The 20,224-nt window shown below is 41.5% G+C and overlaps 1 protein-coding gene across 1 annotated transcript in view; it reads right to left on the bottom strand.

Annotated features, from left to right (window-relative positions):
• ptprb (protein tyrosine phosphatase receptor type b) overlaps positions 1-20,224 on the bottom strand; it is a 44,523-nt gene that overhangs the window by 7,313 nt on the left and 16,986 nt on the right. Inside the window, exons 11-30 of the mRNA XM_086201446.1 lie at positions 10,213-10,479; positions 10,024-10,082; positions 9,625-9,829; positions 9,446-9,543; positions 9,081-9,246; positions 8,890-9,008; positions 8,658-8,805; positions 8,310-8,579; positions 7,991-8,166; positions 7,695-7,845; positions 7,439-7,539; positions 7,191-7,356; positions 6,732-7,013; positions 5,578-5,856; positions 4,377-4,526; positions 4,160-4,299; positions 2,715-2,851; positions 1,724-1,830; positions 1,495-1,600; positions 738-818 (exon numbers count right to left, since the gene is read on the bottom strand). Of these exons, the coding sequence (XP_086057572.1) occupies positions 738-818; positions 1,495-1,600; positions 1,724-1,830; positions 2,715-2,851; positions 4,160-4,299; positions 4,377-4,526; positions 5,578-5,856; positions 6,732-7,013; positions 7,191-7,356; positions 7,439-7,539; positions 7,695-7,845; positions 7,991-8,166; positions 8,310-8,579; positions 8,658-8,805; positions 8,890-9,008; positions 9,081-9,246; positions 9,446-9,543; positions 9,625-9,829; positions 10,024-10,082; positions 10,213-10,479 (3,208 nt within the window). The remainder of the gene's footprint in view (positions 1-737; positions 819-1,494; positions 1,601-1,723; positions 1,831-2,714; positions 2,852-4,159; positions 4,300-4,376; positions 4,527-5,577; positions 5,857-6,731; positions 7,014-7,190; positions 7,357-7,438; positions 7,540-7,694; positions 7,846-7,990; positions 8,167-8,309; positions 8,580-8,657; positions 8,806-8,889; positions 9,009-9,080; positions 9,247-9,445; positions 9,544-9,624; positions 9,830-10,023; positions 10,083-10,212; positions 10,480-20,224) is intronic.

Below are 20,224 nucleotides of genomic sequence, written 5' to 3'. Positions count from 1 at the left end.
GCACCTGGAGCACCTGGAGCACCTGGAGCAACTGGAGCACCAGGAGCAGGTGGAGCACCAGGAGCAGGTGGAGCACCTGGAGCACCAGGAGCAGGTGGAGCAGGTGGAGCACCAGGAGCAGGTGGAGCACCTGGAGCACCAGGAGCAGGTGGAGCACCAGGATCACCAGGAGCACCTGGAGCACCAGGAGCAGGTGGAGCACCAGAAGCACCTGGAGCAGGTGGAGCACCAGGAGCACCTGGAGCACCAGGAGCACCAGGAGCACCTGGAGCACCAGGAGCAGGTGGAGCACCAGGAGTAGGTGGAGCACCAGGAGCACCAGGAGCACCAGGAGCAGGTGGAGCACCAGGAGCACCAGGAGCAGGTGGAGCACCAGGACCAGTTGGAGCACCAGGAGCACCTGGAGCACCAGGAGCACCAGGAGCACCTGGAGCACCAGGAGCACCAGGAGCACCTGGAGCACCAGGAGCAGGTGGAGCACCAGGACTACCAGGAGCAGGTGGAGCACGTTCTCCAGCTGGTTAAAGGGGGAGGATGGTTGGCATTATTGCCAGCTTGAAACTAGTGTTGAGGCAGAGTGGCAGCTGGCGCCATGCTGAAGATAGAACTCATTTTGTTTCCTGTCTCTTGAGTGACACTCAATGAGCTATGTGGAATGCGCGTGCACACACACACACACACACACACACACACACACACACACACACACACACACACACACACACACACACTCTTACCTCCTGACACCCATATACACTCCTGATGCAGGCACCTCTTTCCACATGCTCATCCTCATCATTGGGCTCTCCTGTACAGCCCTACAGACAGACAGACACACAGACACACAAACACACACACTTTAATATCTTAATTTGTGATCACAACAAAGAACAGATGAACAGTCGTCCATGTTTAAGCGTCAGGTCCCTCAGAACGGTGGCACACCAACCTGCCCTCGGCACCTCTCACCGTCTGTGTCCACTACCCAGGCTGCCGGTGTAAATACCAGCAGGTCACATTTGTACTCAAGCTGTATGACAGTATCCTCGAGTAGTTGGTACTCTAGAACCTTGGTAACAAGAGCATCTCCCAGACGGACATCTCAAGGGACCCCAGCTACACAGTGGAGACTCTGGCGAGTTCACTGGAACAAGTCAAACCACCTCCTACACACACATTATTGCACAGGCTGAAGCTGCTGGCTGAGCCGCTGGAGTGTTATAGGTTTTAGCTGGAGATTCATCACATGACATGATGTCCTGATCACACACCAACTACAAATATGTGAGAACCTGACCTGATGAAGCTGTGCTTCACTAACCAGGTAACACACCAGTACCAAGTGGGAGTCTCAGCTCAGCTCTGGGGACAATGGACAGCATATACATATATATATATATATATATATATATATATATATATATATATATATATATATATATATGTGTGTGTGTGTGTGTGTGTGTGTGTTTGTGTGTGTGTTAGTGCTCTCACACTTTGCGAAGCCTCTGTCTGTAAACCAGTAGTGAGACGACAGCCACCATCATGCCAATGAGGAACATTCCAGCGCTCAAGCCCTCAATTACACCACCTAGAGGCTCTGACACACAGTAACACACACATCATTCAAAACTTAGGTGTGTGTGTGTGTGTGTGTGTGTGTGTGTGTGTGTGTGTGTGTGTGTGTGTGTGTGTGTGTATGTGTGTGTGTCTGGTCTCTCACCTGATTGCGTCCTAAGCGGCACGGACAGGTACGTGTCAGTGAAGAGTGGCTGAGAAAACTCTTGATGGTTTTCATCAAACAGCCTAGTGAATGCTCGTACACTGAGCCTACACACACACACACACACACACACACACACACACACACACACACACACACACACACACACGTACATGAACATACCCATACACGCACACATGAACACACACACATACAAACACACACACATGGACACACACATGAACCCACAAACACATACAAACACACGCATACATGAACACACAAACATACACATATGAACACAAACACATATGGTCACAAACACACACACACACATGAACACACACATGGACACACACACATGAACACACATGAACACACAAACATGAACACACACATGAACACACACATGGACACACACATGAACACACACATGACCACACGCATGAACACACACATGAACACACACATGAACACACACACATGAACACATACAAACATACACATACATGAACACACAAACATACACATATGAACACAAACACACATGGACACACACACAAACACACACACACACATGAACACACACATGGACACACACATGGACACACACATGAACACACACATGAACACACACACATGAACACACACACATGAACACACACACATGAACACACACATGGACACACATGAACACACACGTGAACACACACACATGAACACACACATGAACACACACATGAAGGCTGAATCCTGTGTGCGATGTGTTTTGTGATGAGAGTAAATCGCGTTATCATGTTGCCATAATTACAGTTCTCTGGTTTTTAACGTCAGCGATTTAAGGCCACCAATATAACAGATCACAAACACAAATACAAACACACAGACTCCAAATGTACATAATTACAACATGGATACCATCAAATATTGTCGGAGGCTGTATGTGTTCTTCAGTAATATGGTACTGATATCGTGTGACTCTGGAGGTCACCTGTAGGATGTCTTCGGCTTCAGTGGCCCATCACAGAAGCCGCCGTAGCTGTCACTCAAGTAGAGGTCATGGTGGTGGTAATGATCACAGGCCCCGCCCAGTCGGTCCCCTCCTGCCCCCAGGTTGACCTCCACCACCTAATCAATACATTACAGATTGGTGTGACATACTTGAGTGCGAGGGAGTAGTTTTATTTATTATAATCTGATAAAGTGAACTGACGGCCCTATGACTGATGTGGTCAGCATGACAATAACCTGGATCTACATCTGGACATCCTCAGAAGGAGGAATGCATTTGACCAATCAGATCCTTGGACTACATATGATGTCATTCCTGCAGGTCGCAGCTAGCACCTCATTAGCTACCAGAATGCCACTGGGTCTGACAAACACAACCACAACTACTTTGTCATCAAGACTGGAAGATGTATGATGGCAGATCACGAGCAGCTAGTTGCTAGCGTGAGCATGAGCGCTGGTGTGTGGGCGCTAGCAACTAGCTGCTCGTGATCTGCCATCACGAGCAGCTAGTTGCTAGCGTGAGCATGAGCGCTGGTGTGTGGGCAGGATCTGTTTTTGGGTGATAATTGTTTCCGTTTCTTTTTGTCCAAACTCTCCAGAACTCAGAGGTTGCTTGTTCATCTAGAAGCCATTGAATAGAGACATGGTGGAGGTAAATGACACACCTGCCCTCAGATGGACAAAGATGGAACACTGAAGCACTCAGGAGCAGAGCAAATGTTGCTACAGATATTTTCCCATCCCTCCATCCATCCCTCCATCCATCCCTCCATCCATCACCCATCGATCATCCATCATCCCTCCCTCCCTCCATGTTCCCCCTCTTCTCCTGTTCAGGGTGGTGGGGGTGGAGCCTATCCCAGCAGCCTTCCCCCTGGACAGGTCACCAGTCCATGGCAGGGCCAACACATAGAGACAGACAACCATTGGCTCTCCCAGCCACGCCTACGGTCAATTTAGAGTCTGGATTAACCTGGTCCCTCTTGATGTCTTTGGACTGTGGAGGAAGCTGGAGTACCAGAGAGAACCCAGCAGGAACAGGGAGAACATGGAGACTCACCCAGAAAGACCCCGTGCTGCAGCCGGGGCTCCACCCACAACCTTCTTACTGGGGGGCCACAGGGAGGACCACTGCTCCACCCACAACCTTCTTGATGGGGGCCACAGGGAGGACCACTGCTCCACCCACAACCTTCTTGCTGGGGGGCCACAGGGAGGACCACTGCTCCATGGATATTTTCTCACAATGCATTTTTGTTTAGGCTAATTCTCCAGGTTTGTTACAGCCACTCATTAGTCACTGCTTTTTTACTATCATCCGAACTGTCATTCTTTGAACAAAAAGTAAAACCTATTTCACTTTTAAAAATCTTAATTTTTGAAGTTTTTATAGTTTGTTGTTGTGTAAGCGGTGAGTCTGACCTGAGCATTGGAGGAGTCAGCTTTCTGTGGACAGCGGCTGGCGAAGTAGGCGGTCTGATAGGCTCTGACGGATGAGTTGCTGATGTAGTCGCGGTAGGAGGGCAGAGGGTGGCGCTGCTCCGGCTGCAGGATCTCTGTGGCTGTCGGAGGAGGAATCACTGCCAGTAGAGATGCAACATTCTGCTGCAAAGGATTCAAAAAGTAACCGTGTGTTTACCGTCAGATTCTGCCACAACGACAGCAAAGTATCGGACCGCTCCATTGGTGTCGCTGAACCAGGAGCAATTGAAGCGAAACGAGATGGAGGACGAGGTGACCTTCGATGTCTTCTCTCTCACTTGCACGCTGAGAGGCGGAACTGGTGGACCTGGGAGGGAACAGACTGGTTACACAGACTGTCAGTCAAATATTTAACAAGTGAACAGCCTCAGTCTATTAAATTTTAGACTATTAGATTTTTACATACTTCTGTCTTCTTTTCAGAAAATCTCCTGTTTTTTACTCTTTGTTTAACCCGTCTGTGTATCACATCAAAGTCTTTGTTTCTGTTTATTCCAGTCTGGTTTCTTTGGGGTGGCTCAGAAGATACGGAGGCTCATTGACACAATTCAAAAAAATAACCAACAAACTCATGTGCAAAGACAAGCAGATACAAGCTTCTCTATCTGGCCCCAGCTGCCACTCCTACCATGAGGCGTTCAACCCCTCGTCCCCGCCTCCGAACGGAGGATGTGGGCGTTTCTTCAGGATCAGAGTCATATGATCTATTTTTCATTGATCTTCCTCCTCCTCATCCTCCTCGGAATGCTGAATCATCATTGCAGCAGCTTTGACTTCTGTATTTTTTTGTAATCTCCTTTGAACAAAGTTAGCATGACCCAAATCCCCATCTAACCCCAGCATTATAAATCATCCTGACACATCTAGTTCGCGCTCCTGTCTATGAACAAATATATTACGTCCAAATAAGGAGAAAAAGTCATGATGGCAAGTTCTCAACTTACATCATTTCTCCTATTTGACTTAAAACGACATAATTTATTCAAATATATGCACGTGAGTGTGAATATGTGTGTGTGTGTCTGCGTCAGGTGTGAGGGACCTGGGCCAAACTGAAGAGAAATGGGAACCAGAACAAGACATAGAGGGATGAGAGCAGAGAACTTGAACTGCTGGACTGCTGCCAGAGGTGACAAGCTGAGGCTGTGGGAGTCTTGGAAGCCCAGCAGGTGGGCTGAGGAAGAAACAACTTCCAGCCCAGTGTTCAAGCATCCTCTAATGGATATATACATTTATGTATATGAAGACGTAAACACACACAAATGCATATATCTACATATATCTGTGTGTGTGTGTGTGTGTGTGTGTGTGTGTGTGTGTGTGTGTGTGTGTGTGTGTGTGTGTGTGTGTGAACTCACGGTCGATCATGGTTACGGTGGTGTGTGTTGCTGGTGGACTGGTCTGTCCTCCTGATGAGACCCGAACTGTCACTGAGTACCTCCGGTATGCCTCCAAGTGGTCCAGCGTTACTGCAGTGATGCCTTCCGCTAACCGCAGTGCCGAGGTCAGCTCCCCATCATCATGGCGACGGCACTCAACCTCATAGGAGTCAAAGTCTGAGAGAGGAGGTGACCAGGAGCAGGACACGGACGAAGACGAGACAGGGAAGCAGTGAAGGAACCTTAATGGAGACGGACCTGGAGGGGGTCGGGGACAAGGAGTAGAGGAAGTGAGGAGGAGAGGAAATCCCTGTGTGGAACATGATAATAATGAGCTATGAGGTGATCAAAGATGGCCGTCCGTCTGATGAGGTGTATGTCTGGTTCTCTGGGAGATCGACCACATGGGCCTGCTGCCTATCTCCTCACAACACAACATTTCAACTAACTTTAGTCAAACTGCATCGGCTGGCTTGCTGGCGCCAAGAGATGCCAGGATGAACTTGGGTCACAATCCACATCTTGAACTCTGATGTTGCCAATTCCTTCTAGGCTTGAATTCTGGTCCAAACATGCCACCATTACTTACAGATCCAGCGAGCTGAGGGGTCTCATGTGACACTCACATGCTTTGTTACCATGCCCTGGTGACAACACAGCTCCAAAACTTTGATGCTGCCAAAGTTCAAACAATCTGTTCAACATAGAAGCTGCTCACTCATTAAATTAATTCAACATTTTGATCTGTCTTTATTCTTCCTAGGCTACCGTTAGCTTAGCACTGCTAACCGTAGCATCCAGGCTTCATCAGAGGGTTCATTAGTGAAGATGATCTTGATGAACTGAACCTGGAAGATCATCAACTTTTGTTCACCAGAGCTGATTTACTGATTCAATCACCACAATCACATGGAGTGATCCTATTGGCTGCTGGGGGAGGAACCAGGAGATGACCACTTCCTGTTGGACTACAAACACACCTCATCCCTGACACGGTCACTTACTTTTGGACTACAGTACACTTCATCCCTGACATGATCACTTCCTGTTGAGCTACAGCAGTACTTCAATATATGAAAATTCTATATTTTCCATAAAACGGACAGACTTTGTAATATTCCAGCTCCACCTACTCGTCCTAATGCTCTTCTGGATTGGCTGGCTTCTGACTGTGGGTCCACCCCTTACTCCGCCTCCACTGATAGTCACCACAGTGAAATTGTACTGTCGCCCTGGGAACAACTCGCCCACAATGCGGCTGGTCCGATGTGTTTGTGTGATTGAAAGTTGGTCTGAAGGAGTCCACTCCAGCTGGAAGCTGTCATAGTCCCCGAGGGTGGGGCCAGCCCACAACAGCTCTATCATGTTACTGGTGGAGCCTTGCTTGATGGACAGGTGGGTAGGTGGCATCGGTGCTGGACAGACAAAAATGAAAACCATGTATTAACTAAAAAATTGATTTGAACTGCCAATTGGAATGACACAAAGAATCAATGTTTTCTCCCCAAAAGGTCAAAGGCCAAAGTCCTCCCTGTATTCTGGCCATTACTGGCGGAGGCGTATAGCAGAAATTTTAGTTGTATTGAACTTACCGGTGCGCCCAAGTGCTGAGACATTATTGGTCAGCTCACCACTGTGTGTGATGACCTCAGCACGATAGAGGCTACCAGGCGTCAGCCTGGAGAACATATGACTCCTATGCTCCGCCCCCAGTGTCTGACCTCCCAAAGGGGCTCCCAAGGCATCGTACAATATCACCTTAAGCCCAAGGACACACAGATAAAACGTGAAAAGCTCATCATCATTGCGCTGGTAACTGCGTAGCACTGATGGTGGTTACCATGTAGCGGCTCCAGCTGCCCTCGCCATGCTGCCAGCTGACTTTCAACCTGTCTGTCCATCCCGATCCCTCAATTTGCAGCGAAGAGACCTGAGACGGCACTACGGGAAAGACATGGAGAAAACATGACAGTCAAGACCAGGACAAGAGGGATACAGCTGAAGATGTCAATAATCCAAAATGGCTGGCACAGGAAGTTCACCACAGCAACAAAAGCAATACCAAAGACGTGTAAAAAAACATATAATTGACTGACCAGTTCTGGCAAAGACAGAAGAGTCGCTGCTCATGCCTCGGCTCCAGCTCACCACCTGAAGACGGTACAGACTTCCTGCTTGCAAGCCGGCGAACACACAGTTGTGCACCGCTGGACTCACCTTCTGCAGGTCTACCGGCTCAGCGCCGACCTGGAACACAGTGCAACACCAGCTGATGCAGGTTTCCTCCATTCAAACACATTCACAACATAAAAGTTTTAGGTTTTATGTTCATTAGTAATCACATACATCAACTTCGAGTCACTGCCATGACAATTATCAAAGCTCCGCCCACCTGGTGATGATCCTTCCTGGCATCTGCAGCCCCCTGCTTGTGATTATCTGTTGCCTCAGCAACACTGTAGAGTGACAGTTCATAGTTGTTCACATGGCCGTCTGAGGGACGCCAGGAGAAGGAGAGAGAGGAGGTGTTGTACCAGGTGACAGTAAGGTTGCTGACGGCTGCCGGACCTGAGATGTGAAAACAAACAAGTCGACATATCATGTGACATTTCTAGATGATTAATGTTAAGGGTACCCCGAGACGATCACAACTATGTGGAGCAGCCTGCTGATGGGGCGGAGCATGTCTTGAGTAAACTGTAGTGACTCACGTGTTTGTCCCTCTGCTGTGGCCTCAGCTGATGGCACACCACCGCTCAGTGTCACCATCCTGATGCGGTACCACTTCCCTGATATCAAACCCTCCAACCGCTGCCTGTGACTCTCTGCTGCAAGTGATTGATTGGCCTGAATAACGCCGCCGTCGTCCAATAGCTGCAGGCGGTAGCCATCGAACACACCCACTGGCCTCTCCCAGGTGACAGTGAGGCTATGGGTGGTGTGGTCATTATCGGCCTGCAGGGCTGTTACCCTGGCGGGGGCTGGGGGGAGGGGTCAATGATCTGATCAGTCAGAGTCAGAATCAGAATCAGATGTCATCATCATTGTCCGTGTCTCACCTGTCCTGCCAATAGCTGTGTTGCTACTGGTCAACTTCCCACTCAGTGATTGGACAGTGATGGTGTAGGCGTGGCCGGGGATTAGATCAGGGAAATCCAGGGAGGAGACATGTTTGGGCACCTGACGAGTCTTCACCACCATACCGTCCTACAAACAGGAAGTGACATCAGAATTATATAACAGATGTGTCTACTTAATATTCTCTGACATTGACTCGCATTGGTAACTCACCGCTGCTGACAGTGAGATGCTGTACATGTCGAGGTCTCCTTCGCCAGGCATCCAGGTGGCTACCAGCCCCCCAACAGAGTCCATCGGGCCCAGGTGGAGGTTTCTCACGGCGCTCGGAACTGAACAGGGAACAGGAAGCTTGAATCAGCAAAGCTGCTGAGCCGGACAGACTTGGATCTGGGATGTCCTACCTGTCCGCCCCTCTATGAACTGGGCTTTCTGGTTTTGCCCGCTGAACGTCGACACCACAATCTTATAGAGCCGCCCTGGTGTCAGAGAGGTCAGCTTGTGATGTCGCACGTCACTGCCCAGAGTGACGGGAGGATAAACCCGGGTGTCGTTGAAGAGTAATGTGACCTGGAGTCAAAAAATAAAACTTGAGTGCTTGCTAAATGTCCTCGTACCTGATGGTAACACACCCCTCCACAGATTCCAGGTGTCTGCTGGTCACCAGTGGGACTCATCTGGATGCTCGTTGGCAAAGCTAAGCTAACCTGAGTGACCAGAATTCTTTTCAAGACCTGCAACGATTTTTCCCCCAAATGGTTTTGCAAACCTCATAGTGATCAACATCCCCAGGGGCGGGGCTCCAGGTGACAGCCAGATCATCTGTGCCAGTGTAGCTTAGCGACAGGTTGACCACTGCTGCTGTAACTGAAGGAAGACAGAGACAAAACCACATCAAGGACTTCAAATCTGTATCCAAACCTGCAGGACTCGGGTCTACAGACTCACAGGTGCGTCCGTCAGTGGAGACACTGCTGACATAGTCGCCACTCCAAGTTTCCACGGTAACGGTGTAGAGTCTCCCTGGTGTCAGGGAAGAGAAGACACACTCGATGTGTTCAGCGGAGACACTCTTGTTTTGCAGCACACTGTGGTTGTAATGGATCAGAACCACATAATGGTCCAGATCTCCAGCAGAAGGACGCCAGTACACCTGAACCAATAGGAGAGAGATGTCTGTACTATTGTGTACTTCCACTTCTGATGCTTGTACTCTTCTTGAAGGGACAGTTTAATAGGGAACATTGGTAGGAGACTGGTGTGCTTACAGGTTTCCAAATGTTTGCAACAAAGTTACACCCAGAAAAATGTGCTGTATTATTGGAGGTGTGACTCGGGTAGACGCACCCTGAGGAAGTCGGCTCTGGCATCGTGGACGGCTGTTGGGTTTTGCACAGCGGCAGGTTCTGCAAGACAGATGCCACAGAATCGTACAATACGATACCAAGAGATGTGTTCTGAGGCCGAAGGTTTATCAGCAGGAACAACAGCAGCCTAGGAGATCAACTGTACGCATCACAGGAAGTCATAACTCACGTGTCCGTGCTTGAACTACCGTGGCGTTCTCCAGGCCGCCGCTCCTCGTCACGATGATGACCGAGTACAGACGCCCAGCGACCAGAGAGCTGAAGGAGCACTCAGGTGGCGAGGACCGGGACACAGCCAGAGTATGGATAGTTCGACCCCCATCCTGAAGACGCACCAGGTAACTGTCGACAACGCCCATTGCGGGATGCCATGACACCTGCAGAGCATCCGACCTACCGCTGTTAGCAACCGTTACCCCAGAGACGGATGCCGGGGCTGAAATAGAAGCAGAACGTAGTTTATGAGGAAATTGTCTTGAAGCAAAACAGTAAAAACCCAAGAGGTCTGTCTGGACTCCAGCCAGCAGATGGCGCGTTAGAGTGACATGAACAACACTTTCAGAGGACCTGAGGACGCAGGTTAAAGCTCGGTGTGAGTCGGACTCCTAAATCTTATCTACGGAAAAATCTGTCAGATGTGTTCAGAGTAAAACATTTGTCTTTTCCTTTAACAACCATATTTTCTTTAAAATCCACTTGGAACAACTGAGTTAATATTTTCTATATATATTAGTTATCTATATCTATCTATCTATATTTAGATATAGATAGATAGATATAGTGTGTGTGTGTGTGTGTGTGTGTGTGTGTGTGTGTGTGTGTGTGTGTTAATAATCTGCTGGTTTGTTAGTGGGTTTCCTTCGTCATTTGAATCTGGATTCAACTGCACTGACCAACTGGAGTGGAGTCTCACTACTACCACTAGATGGCACCCAATATCTGACTAGCGTTTTGTGGTCAACCTGAATGCAGAAGAAATAACACAAATATTTTCTTCCATCCGTGTGGGGACATTCATGGATTTAACGACCCTTTGGCCCCTGAAACCACATCAGGGTTGTGATGTTTCCCATCAAGGACACTTGAGAAACCTGATCTAACACCCCACCTGTACCTAAAATAATCATGTTTATTTGTTTTATGCTTATTATCAGGTGTTTTGCCCATTCTTTTGTCATTAATGCAGTTATGCTAATTCCAGCATCTTAGCACATTCACTAAATTTCCCTCTAGAAGGTGAAAACCTGTGAGGAATTAGTACGTTATGTTCAAGATTATTAAAGGAAGTTTTTGTATTTAAAGGCTTTTGTCTTCCACAAACATCGACATAAAAGTGACATTCATTTGAAAACTCTAGCTGAACCTGAGCGAGGACCTTTAGACGTGGGTCTTTGAACTCTAAACTCAAACTTACATGGATGCAAACACACACACAGTCTGTCCTGAAAATAAACGGTGGGAACACAATGGGTGGTCCGAGCAGGAAGGTGTGTGCAGGAAGCCTTTGAGTGGGACACTGGGAGGGTCTGTGTGTGGAACATTCCAGACCTCCTCTCTGGTATATGGTTGTTGTTCGAAAAACTTTCGGATGTTAACATGCCGTGTAGTGTGTTGTTGGGCCCCCGTTGACCCCTGTTACACACAGCGTAACATGACACTTGAACTGATCAGAAGTTGATTCCACGGACTGAATACTGGTATCTGTTAATTTGATAGTCAATTTCTTTGAAGCAAAAATAACAAATTCAATGGTTGCAGGTTCTCTGGCATGGATATTAGAAGTTCTCCACCTTTATATGATGTTCAACATTGGTTTCTGAACATGCTCATGAGCTAAGAACCACCCTAGTTAGCTTAGCACTATTAATGTTGGCTAATCTTAACGGCTTTATATCTATTCGGCCAGTTTGAACTAGTTAATATCTATTTAGCCGGTTTGAACTACTTTGTATCTATTCGGCCAGTTTGAACTACTTTATATCTATTTAGCTGGTTTGAACTAGTTTATATCTATTTAGCTGGTTTGAACTAGTTTATATCTATTCGGCGAGTTTGAACTACTTAATATGTATTTAGCCGGTTTGAACTAGTTTATATCTATTTAGCTGGTTTGAACTAGTTTATATCTATTTAGCTGGTTTGAACAAGTTTATATCTATTCCGCTATTTTGAACTACTTTATGTCTATTTAGCTTGTTTGAACTAGTTTATATCTATTCGGCCAGTTTGAACTAGTTAATATCTATTTAGCTGGTTTGAACTGGTTTGTATCTATTCGGCCAGTTTGAACTAGTTTATATCTATTTAGATGGTTTGAACTAGTTTATATCCATTTAGCTGGTTTGAACAAGTTTATATCGATTCCACTATTTTGAACTACTTTATATCTATTTAGCTGGTTTGAACTAGTTTATATCCATTTAGCTGGTTTGAACTAGTTTATATCTATTTAGCTGGTTTGAACTACTTTATATCTATTCGGCCAGTTTGAACTAGTTTATATCTATTTAGCCGGTTTGAACTAGTTTCTATCTATTCGGCCAGTTTGAACTAGTTTATATCTATTTAGCTGGTTTGAACTAATTTATATCGATTCCGCTATTTTGAACTACTTAAAATCTAGTCAGCTGGTTTGAACTAGTTTATATCCATTCGGCCAGTTTGAACTACTTTATATCTATTTAGCTGGTTTGAACTAGTTTCTATCTATTCGGCCAGTTTGAACTAGTTTATATCCATTTAGCTGGTTTGAACTAGTTTCTATCTATTCCGCCAGTTTGAACTAGTTTATATCCATTTAGCTGGTTTGAACTAGTTTCTATCTATTCCGCCAGTTTGAACTAGTTTATATCCATTTAGCTGGTTTGAACTAGTTTCTATCTATTCCGCCAGTTTGAACAAGTTTATATCGATTCCGCTATTTTGAACTACTTTATATCTATTTAGCTGGTTTGAACTAGTTTATATCTATTCCGCAAGTTTGAACTAGTTTATATCTATTTAGCCGGTTTGAACTAGTTTCTATCTATTCGGCCAGTTTGAACTAGTTTATATCTATTAAGCTGGTTGGAACTAGTTTATATCTATTTAGCTGGTTTGAACAAGTTTATATCTATTCGGCCGGTTTGAACAAGTTTATATCTATTTAGCTGGTTTGAACAAGTTCATATCCATTTAGCTGGTTGGAACTAGTTTATATCTATTCAGCCAGTTTGAACTAGTTTATATCTATTCGGCCAGTTTGAACAAGTTTATATCTATTTAGCTGGTTGGAACTAGTTTATATCTATTTAGCTGGTTTGAACAAGTTTATATCTATTCCGCTATTTTGAACTACTTTATATCTATTCAGCTGGTTTTAACTAGTTTATATCTTTTCGGCCAGTTTAAACTAGTTAATATCTATTTAGCTGGTTTGAACTAGTTTATATCTATTTAGCTGGTTTGAACAAGTTTATATCTATTTAGCTGGTTGGAACTAGTTTATATCTATTCGGCCAGTTTGAACTAGTTTATATCTATTCGGCCAGTTTGAACAAGTTTATATCTATTTAGCTGGTTGGAACTAGTTCATATCTATTCGGCCAGATTGAACTAGTTTATATCTGTTCGGCCAGTTTGAACAAGTTCATATCTATTTAGCTGGTTTGAACTAGTTTATATCTATTTAGCTGGTTTGAACAAGTTTATATCTATTCCGCTATTTTGAACTACTTTATATCTATTCAGCTGGTTTTAACTAGTTTATATCTATTCGGCCAGTTTAAACTAGTTAATATCTATTTAGCTGGTTTGAACTAGTTTATATCTATTCGGCCAGTTTGAACTAGTTCATATCTATTCGGCCAGTTTGAACAAGTTTATATCTATTTAGCTGGTTTGAACTAGTTTATATCGATTCCGCTATTTTGAACTACTTAAAATCTAGTCAGCTGGTTTGAACTAGTTTATATCCATTCGGCCAGTTTGAACTAGTTTATATCCATTTAGCTGGTTTGAACTAGTTTCTATCTATTCCGCCAGTTTGAACTAGTTTATATCCATTTAGCTGGTTTGAACAAGTTTATATCGATTCCGCTATTTTGAACTACTTTATATCTATTTAGCTGGTTTGAACTAGTTTATATCTATTCCGCAAGTTTGAACTAGTTTATATCTATTTAGCCGGTTTGAACTAGTTTCTATCTATTCGGCCAGTTTGAACTAGTTTATATCTATTAAGCTGGTTGGAACTAGTTTATATCTATTTAGCTGGTTTGAACACGTTTATATCTATTCGGCCGGTTTGAACAAGTTTATATCTATTTAGCTGGTTTGAACAAGTTCATATCCATTTAGCTGGTTGGAACTAGTTTATATCTATTCGGCCAGTTTGAACTAGTTTATATCTATTCGGCCAGTTTGAACAAGTTTATATCTATTTAGCTGGTTGGAACTAGTTCATATCTATTCGGCCAGTTTGAACTAGTTCATATCTATTCGGCCAGATTGAACTAGTTTATATCTATTCGGCCAGTTTGAACAAGTTCATATCTATTTAGCTGGTTTGAACTAGTTTAAATCTATTTAGCTGGTTTGAACAAGTTTATATCTATTCCGCTATTTTGAACTACTTTATATCTATTCAGCTGGTTTTAACTAGTTTATATCTTTTCGGCCAGTTTAAACTAGTTAATATCTATTTAGCTGGTTTGAACAAGTTTATATCTATTTAGCTGGTTTGAACAAGTTTATATCTATGTAGCTACTTTGAACGAGTTTATATCTATTTAGCTGGTTTGAACAAGTTTATATCTATTTAGCTGGTTGGAACTAGTTTATATCTATTCGGCCAGTTTGAACTAGTTTATATATATTTGGCCAGTTTGAACAAGTTTGTATCTATTTAGCTGGTTGGAACTAGTTCATATCTATTTGGTAAGTTTGAACTAGTTTATATCTATTCGGCCAGTTTGAACAAGTTTATATCTATTTAGCTGGTTGGAACTAGTTCATATCTATTCGGCCAGATTGAACTAGTTTATATCTATTCGGCCAGTTTGAACAAGTTTATATCTATTTAGCTGGTTGGAACAAGTTCATATCCATTTAGCTGGTTGGAACTAGTTCATATCTATTCGGCCAGATTGAACTAGTTTATATCTATTCGGCCAGTTTGAACAAGTTCATATCTATTTAGCTGGTTTGAACTAGTTTAAATCTATTTAGCTGGTTTGAACAAGTTTATATCTATTCCGCTATTTTGAACTACTTTATATCTATTCAGCTGGTTTTAACTAGTTTATATCTTTTCGGCCAGTTTAAACTAGTTAATATCTATTTAGCTGGTTTGAACAAGTTTATATCTATTTAGCTGGTTTGAACAAGTTTATATCTATGTAGCTACTTTGAACGAGTTTATATCTATTTAGCTGGTTTGAACAAGTTTATATCTATTTAGCTGGTTGGAACTAGTTTATATCTATTCGGCCAGTTTGAACTAGTTTATATATATTTGGCCAGTTTGAACAAGTTTGTATCTATTTAGCTGGTTGGAACTAGTTCATATCTATTTGGTAAGTTTGAACTAGTTTATATCTATTCGGCCAGTTTGAACAAGTTTATATCTATTTAGCTGGTTGGAACTAGTTCATATCTATTCGGCCAGATTGAACTAGTTTATATCTATTCGGCCAGTTTGAACAAGTTTATATCTATTAAGCTATTTTGAACTACTTTATATCTATTCAGCTGGTTCTAACTAGTTTATATCTATGTAGCTACTTTGAACGAGTTTATATCTATTTAGCTGGTTTGAACTAGTTTATATCTATTCGGACAGTTTGAACTAGTTAATAACTATTTAGCCGGTTTGAACTATTTTGTATCTATTCGGCCAGTTTGAACTAGTTTATATCTATTTAGCTGGTTTGAACTAGTTTATATCTATTTAGCTGGTTTGAACTAGTTTATATCTATGTAGCTGGTTTGAACTAGATTATTTCTGTTTGGCCAGTTTGAAAAAGTTTAAATCTTTTTAGCTGGTTGGAACTAGTTTATATCTATTCGGCCAGTTTGAACAAGTTTATATCTATTCAGCTGGTTGGAACTAGTTTATATCTATTTAGCTGGTTTGAATGAGTTTATATCTATTTAGCTGGTTTGAACAAGTTTATATCTATTTAGCTGGTTTTAACTAGTTTATATCTATATAGCTGTTTTGAACGAGTTTATATCTATTTAGCTGGGTTGAACTAGTTTTTATGTATTCGGCCAGTTTGAACTAGTTTATATCTATTCGGCCAGTTTGAACCAGTTAATGTCTATTTAGCCGGTTTGAACTAGTTTAAATCTATTCGGCAGGTTTGAAGTAGTTTATATCTATTTAGCTGGTTTGAACAAGTTCATATCTATTCCGCTATTTTGAACGACTTTATATCTATTTAGCTGGTTTGAACTAGTTTATGTCTCTTCGGCCAGTTTGAACAAGTTTATATCTATTCCGCTATTTTGAACTACTTTATATCTATTTAGCTGGTTTGAACAAGTTTATATCTATTCCGCTATTTTGAACTACTTTATATCTATTAAGCTGGTTTGAACGATTTTGTATGTATTCGGCCAGTTTGAACTAGTTAATATCTATTTAGCTGGTTTGAACTAGTGTAAATCTATTTAGCTGGTTTGAACAAGTTTATATCTATTCCGCTATTTTGAACTACTTTATATCTATTTAGCTGGTTTTAACTAGTTTATATCTATTGGGCCAGTTTAAACTAGTTAATATCTATTTAGCTGGTTTTAACTAGTTTATATCTATTCGGACAGTTTGAACTAGTTTATATCTATTTAGCTGGCTTGAACTAGTTTATATCAATTTAGCTGGTTTGAAGTAGTTTATATCTATTTAGCTGGTCGGAACTAGTTTCTGTCTATTCGGCCAGTTTGAACAAGTTTATATCTATTAAGCTTGTTTTAACTAGTTTATCTCTATTGAGCCGGTTTGAACAAGTTTATATCCATTAAGCTGGTTTGAACAAGTTTATATCTATTCGGCCAGTTTGAACAACTTTATATCTATAAAGCTGGATGGAACTAGTTTCATATCTATTCGGCCAGTTTAAACAAGTGTATATCTATGTAGCTGGTTTGAATGAGTTTATATCTATTTAGCTGGTTTGAACTAGTTTATATCTTTTTAGCTGATTTGAACTAGTTTTCATTTATTCTGCCAATTTGAACAAGTTTATATCTATTTAGCTGGTTGGAACTGGTTCATATCTATTCGGCCAGTTTGAACTAGTTTATATCTTTATATCTATTTAGCCGGTTTGAACAAGTTTATATCTATTAAGCTGGTTTGAACAAGTTTATATCTATTCTGCCAGTTTGAACAACTTTATATCTTTAAAGCTGGATGGAACTAGTTACATATCTATTCGGCCAGTTTGAACACGTTTGTATTTACTTAGCTGGTTTGAACTAGTCTATATCTATTTAGCTGGTTTTTATCTAGTTTATATCTATTTAGCTGGATTGAACTAGTTTATATCAATTCGGCCAGTTTGAACAAGTTTTTCTATTAAGCTGTTTGGAACTAGGTGATATCTATTCGGCCAGTTTGAACAAGTTTATATCTATTTAGCTGGTCTGAACTAGTCTATATCGAAACGGACAGTTTTAACTAGTTTATATCTATTTAGCTGGTTTGACCAAGTTTATATCTATTTAGCTGGTTGGAACTGGTTCATATCTATTCAGCCAGTTTGAACTAGTTTATATCTATTTAGCTGGTTTGAACTAGTCTATATCTATTAAGCTGGTTGGAACTAACTGATATCTATTCGGCCAGTTTGAACAAGTTTATATCTCTTAAGCTGGTTGGAACTAGTTGATATGTATTCGGCCAGTTTGAACAAGTTTATATCTATTAAGCAGGTTTGAACAAGTTTATATCTATTAAGCTGGCTGGAACTAGTTTATGTCTATTCGGCCAGTTTGGAACTAGTTGATATCTATTCGGCAAGTTTGAACAAGTTTATATCTATTTACCTGGCTTGAACTAGTCTATATCTAAACGGACAGTTTTAACTAGTTTATATCTATTTACCTGGTTTGAACTAGTTTATATCTATTCAGCTGTTTTGAACTAGTTTATATCTATTCGGCCAGTTTGAACAAGTTTATATCTATTTAGCTGGTTTGAACTTGTTTATATCTATTTAGCTGGTTTGAACAAGTTTATATCTATTTAGCTGGTTGGAACTAGTTTAGATCTATTCGGCCAGTTCAAACTAATTTATATCTATTCGGCCAGTTTGAACAAGTTTATATCTATTCGGCCAGTTTGAACAAGTTTTTCTATTAAGCTGTTTGGAACTAGTTGATATCTATTTAGCTGGTTTGAACTAGTTTGTATCTATTTAGCTGGTTTGAACAAGTTTATATCTATTTAGCTGGTTTGAACTAGTTTTTATGTATTCGGCCAGTTTGAACTAGTTTATATCTATTCGGCCAGTTTGAACAAGTTTATATCTATTTAGCTGGTTTGAACTACTTTGTATCTATTTAGCTGGTTTGAACTAGTTTTTATGTATTCGGCCAGTTTGAACTAGTTTATATCTATTTAGCTGGTTTGAACTAGTTTTTATCTATTCAGCCAGTTTGAACTAGTTTATATCTATGAAGCTGGTCTGAACTAGTCTATATTGAAACAGACAGTTTTAACTAGTTTATATCTATTTAGCTGGTTTGACCAAGTTTATATCTATTTAGCTGGTTGGAACTGGTTCATATCTATTCAGCCAGTTTGAACTAGTTTATATCTATTTAGCTGGTTTGAACTAGTCTATATCTATTAAGCTGGTTGGAACTAACTGATATCTATTCGGCCAGTTTGAACAAGTTTATATCTCTTAAGCTGGTTGGAACTAGTTGATATGTATTCGGCCAGTTTGAACAAGTTTATATCTATTAAGCAGGTTTGAACAAGTTTATATCTATTAAGCTGGCTGGAACTAGTTTATGTCTATTCGGCCAGTTTGGAACTAGTTGATATCTATTCGGCAAGTTTGAACAAGTTTATATCTATTTACCTGGCTTGAACTAGTCTATATCTAAACGGACAGTTTTAACTAGTTTATATCTATTTACCTGGTTTGAACTAGTTTATATCTATTCAGCTGTTTTGAACTAGTTTATATCTATTCGGCCAGTTTGAACAAGTTTATATCTATTTAGCTGGTTTGAACTTGTTTATATATATTTAGCTGGTTTGAACAAGTTTATATCTATTTAGCTGGTTGGAACTAGTTTAGATCTATTCGGCCAGTTCAAACTAATTTATATCTATTCGGCCAGTTTGAACAAGTTTATATCTATTTGGCCAGTTTGAACAAGTTTATATCTATTCGGCCAGTTTGAACAAGTTTTTCTATTAAGCTGTTTGGAACTAGTTGATATCTATTTAGCTGGTTTGAACTAGTTTGTATCTATTTAGCTGGTTTGAACAAGTTTATATCTATTTAGCTGGTTTGAACTAGTTTTTATGTATTCGGCCAGTTTGAACTAGTTTATATCTATTCGGCCAGTTTGAACAAGTTTATATCTATTTAGCTGGTTTGAACTAGTTTTTATGTATTCGGCCAGTTTGAACTAGTTTATATCTATTCGGCCAGTTTGAACAAGTTTATATCTATTTAGCTGGTTTGAACTACTTTGTATCTATTTAGCTGGTTTGAACTAGTTTTTATGTATTCGGCCAGTTTGAACTAGTTTATATCTATTTAGCTGGTTTGAACTAGTTTTTATCTATTCAGCCAGTTTGAACTAGTTTATATCTATTAAGCTGGTCTGAACTAGTCTATATTGAAACAGACAGTTTTAACTAGTTTATATCTATTTAGCTGGTTTGACCAAGTTTATATCTATTTAGCTGGTTGGAACTGGTTCATATCTATTCAGCCAGTTTGAACTAGTTTATATCTATTTAGCTGGTTTGAACTAGTCTATATCTATTAAGCTGGTTGGAACTAACTGATATCTATTCGGCCAGTTTGAACAAGTTTATATCTCTTAAGCTGGTTGGAACTAGTTGATATGTATTCGGCCAGTTTGAACAAGTTTATATCTATTAAGCAGGTTTGAACAAGTTTATATCTATTAAGCTGGCTGGAACTAGTTTATGTCTATTCGGCCAGTTT

This window comes from Aulostomus chinensis, chromosome 4 (assembly GCF_037954235.1).
Source record: "Aulostomus chinensis isolate RoL2024-O1b breed Wild chromosome 4, RoL_Achi_v1.0, whole genome shotgun sequence".
Taxonomy (NCBI): Eukaryota; Metazoa; Chordata; class Actinopteri; order Syngnathiformes; family Aulostomidae; genus Aulostomus; species Aulostomus chinensis.
Note: the sequence above shows the minus strand (reverse complement) of the source record. Positions and strands in the feature narration are given on the sequence as shown.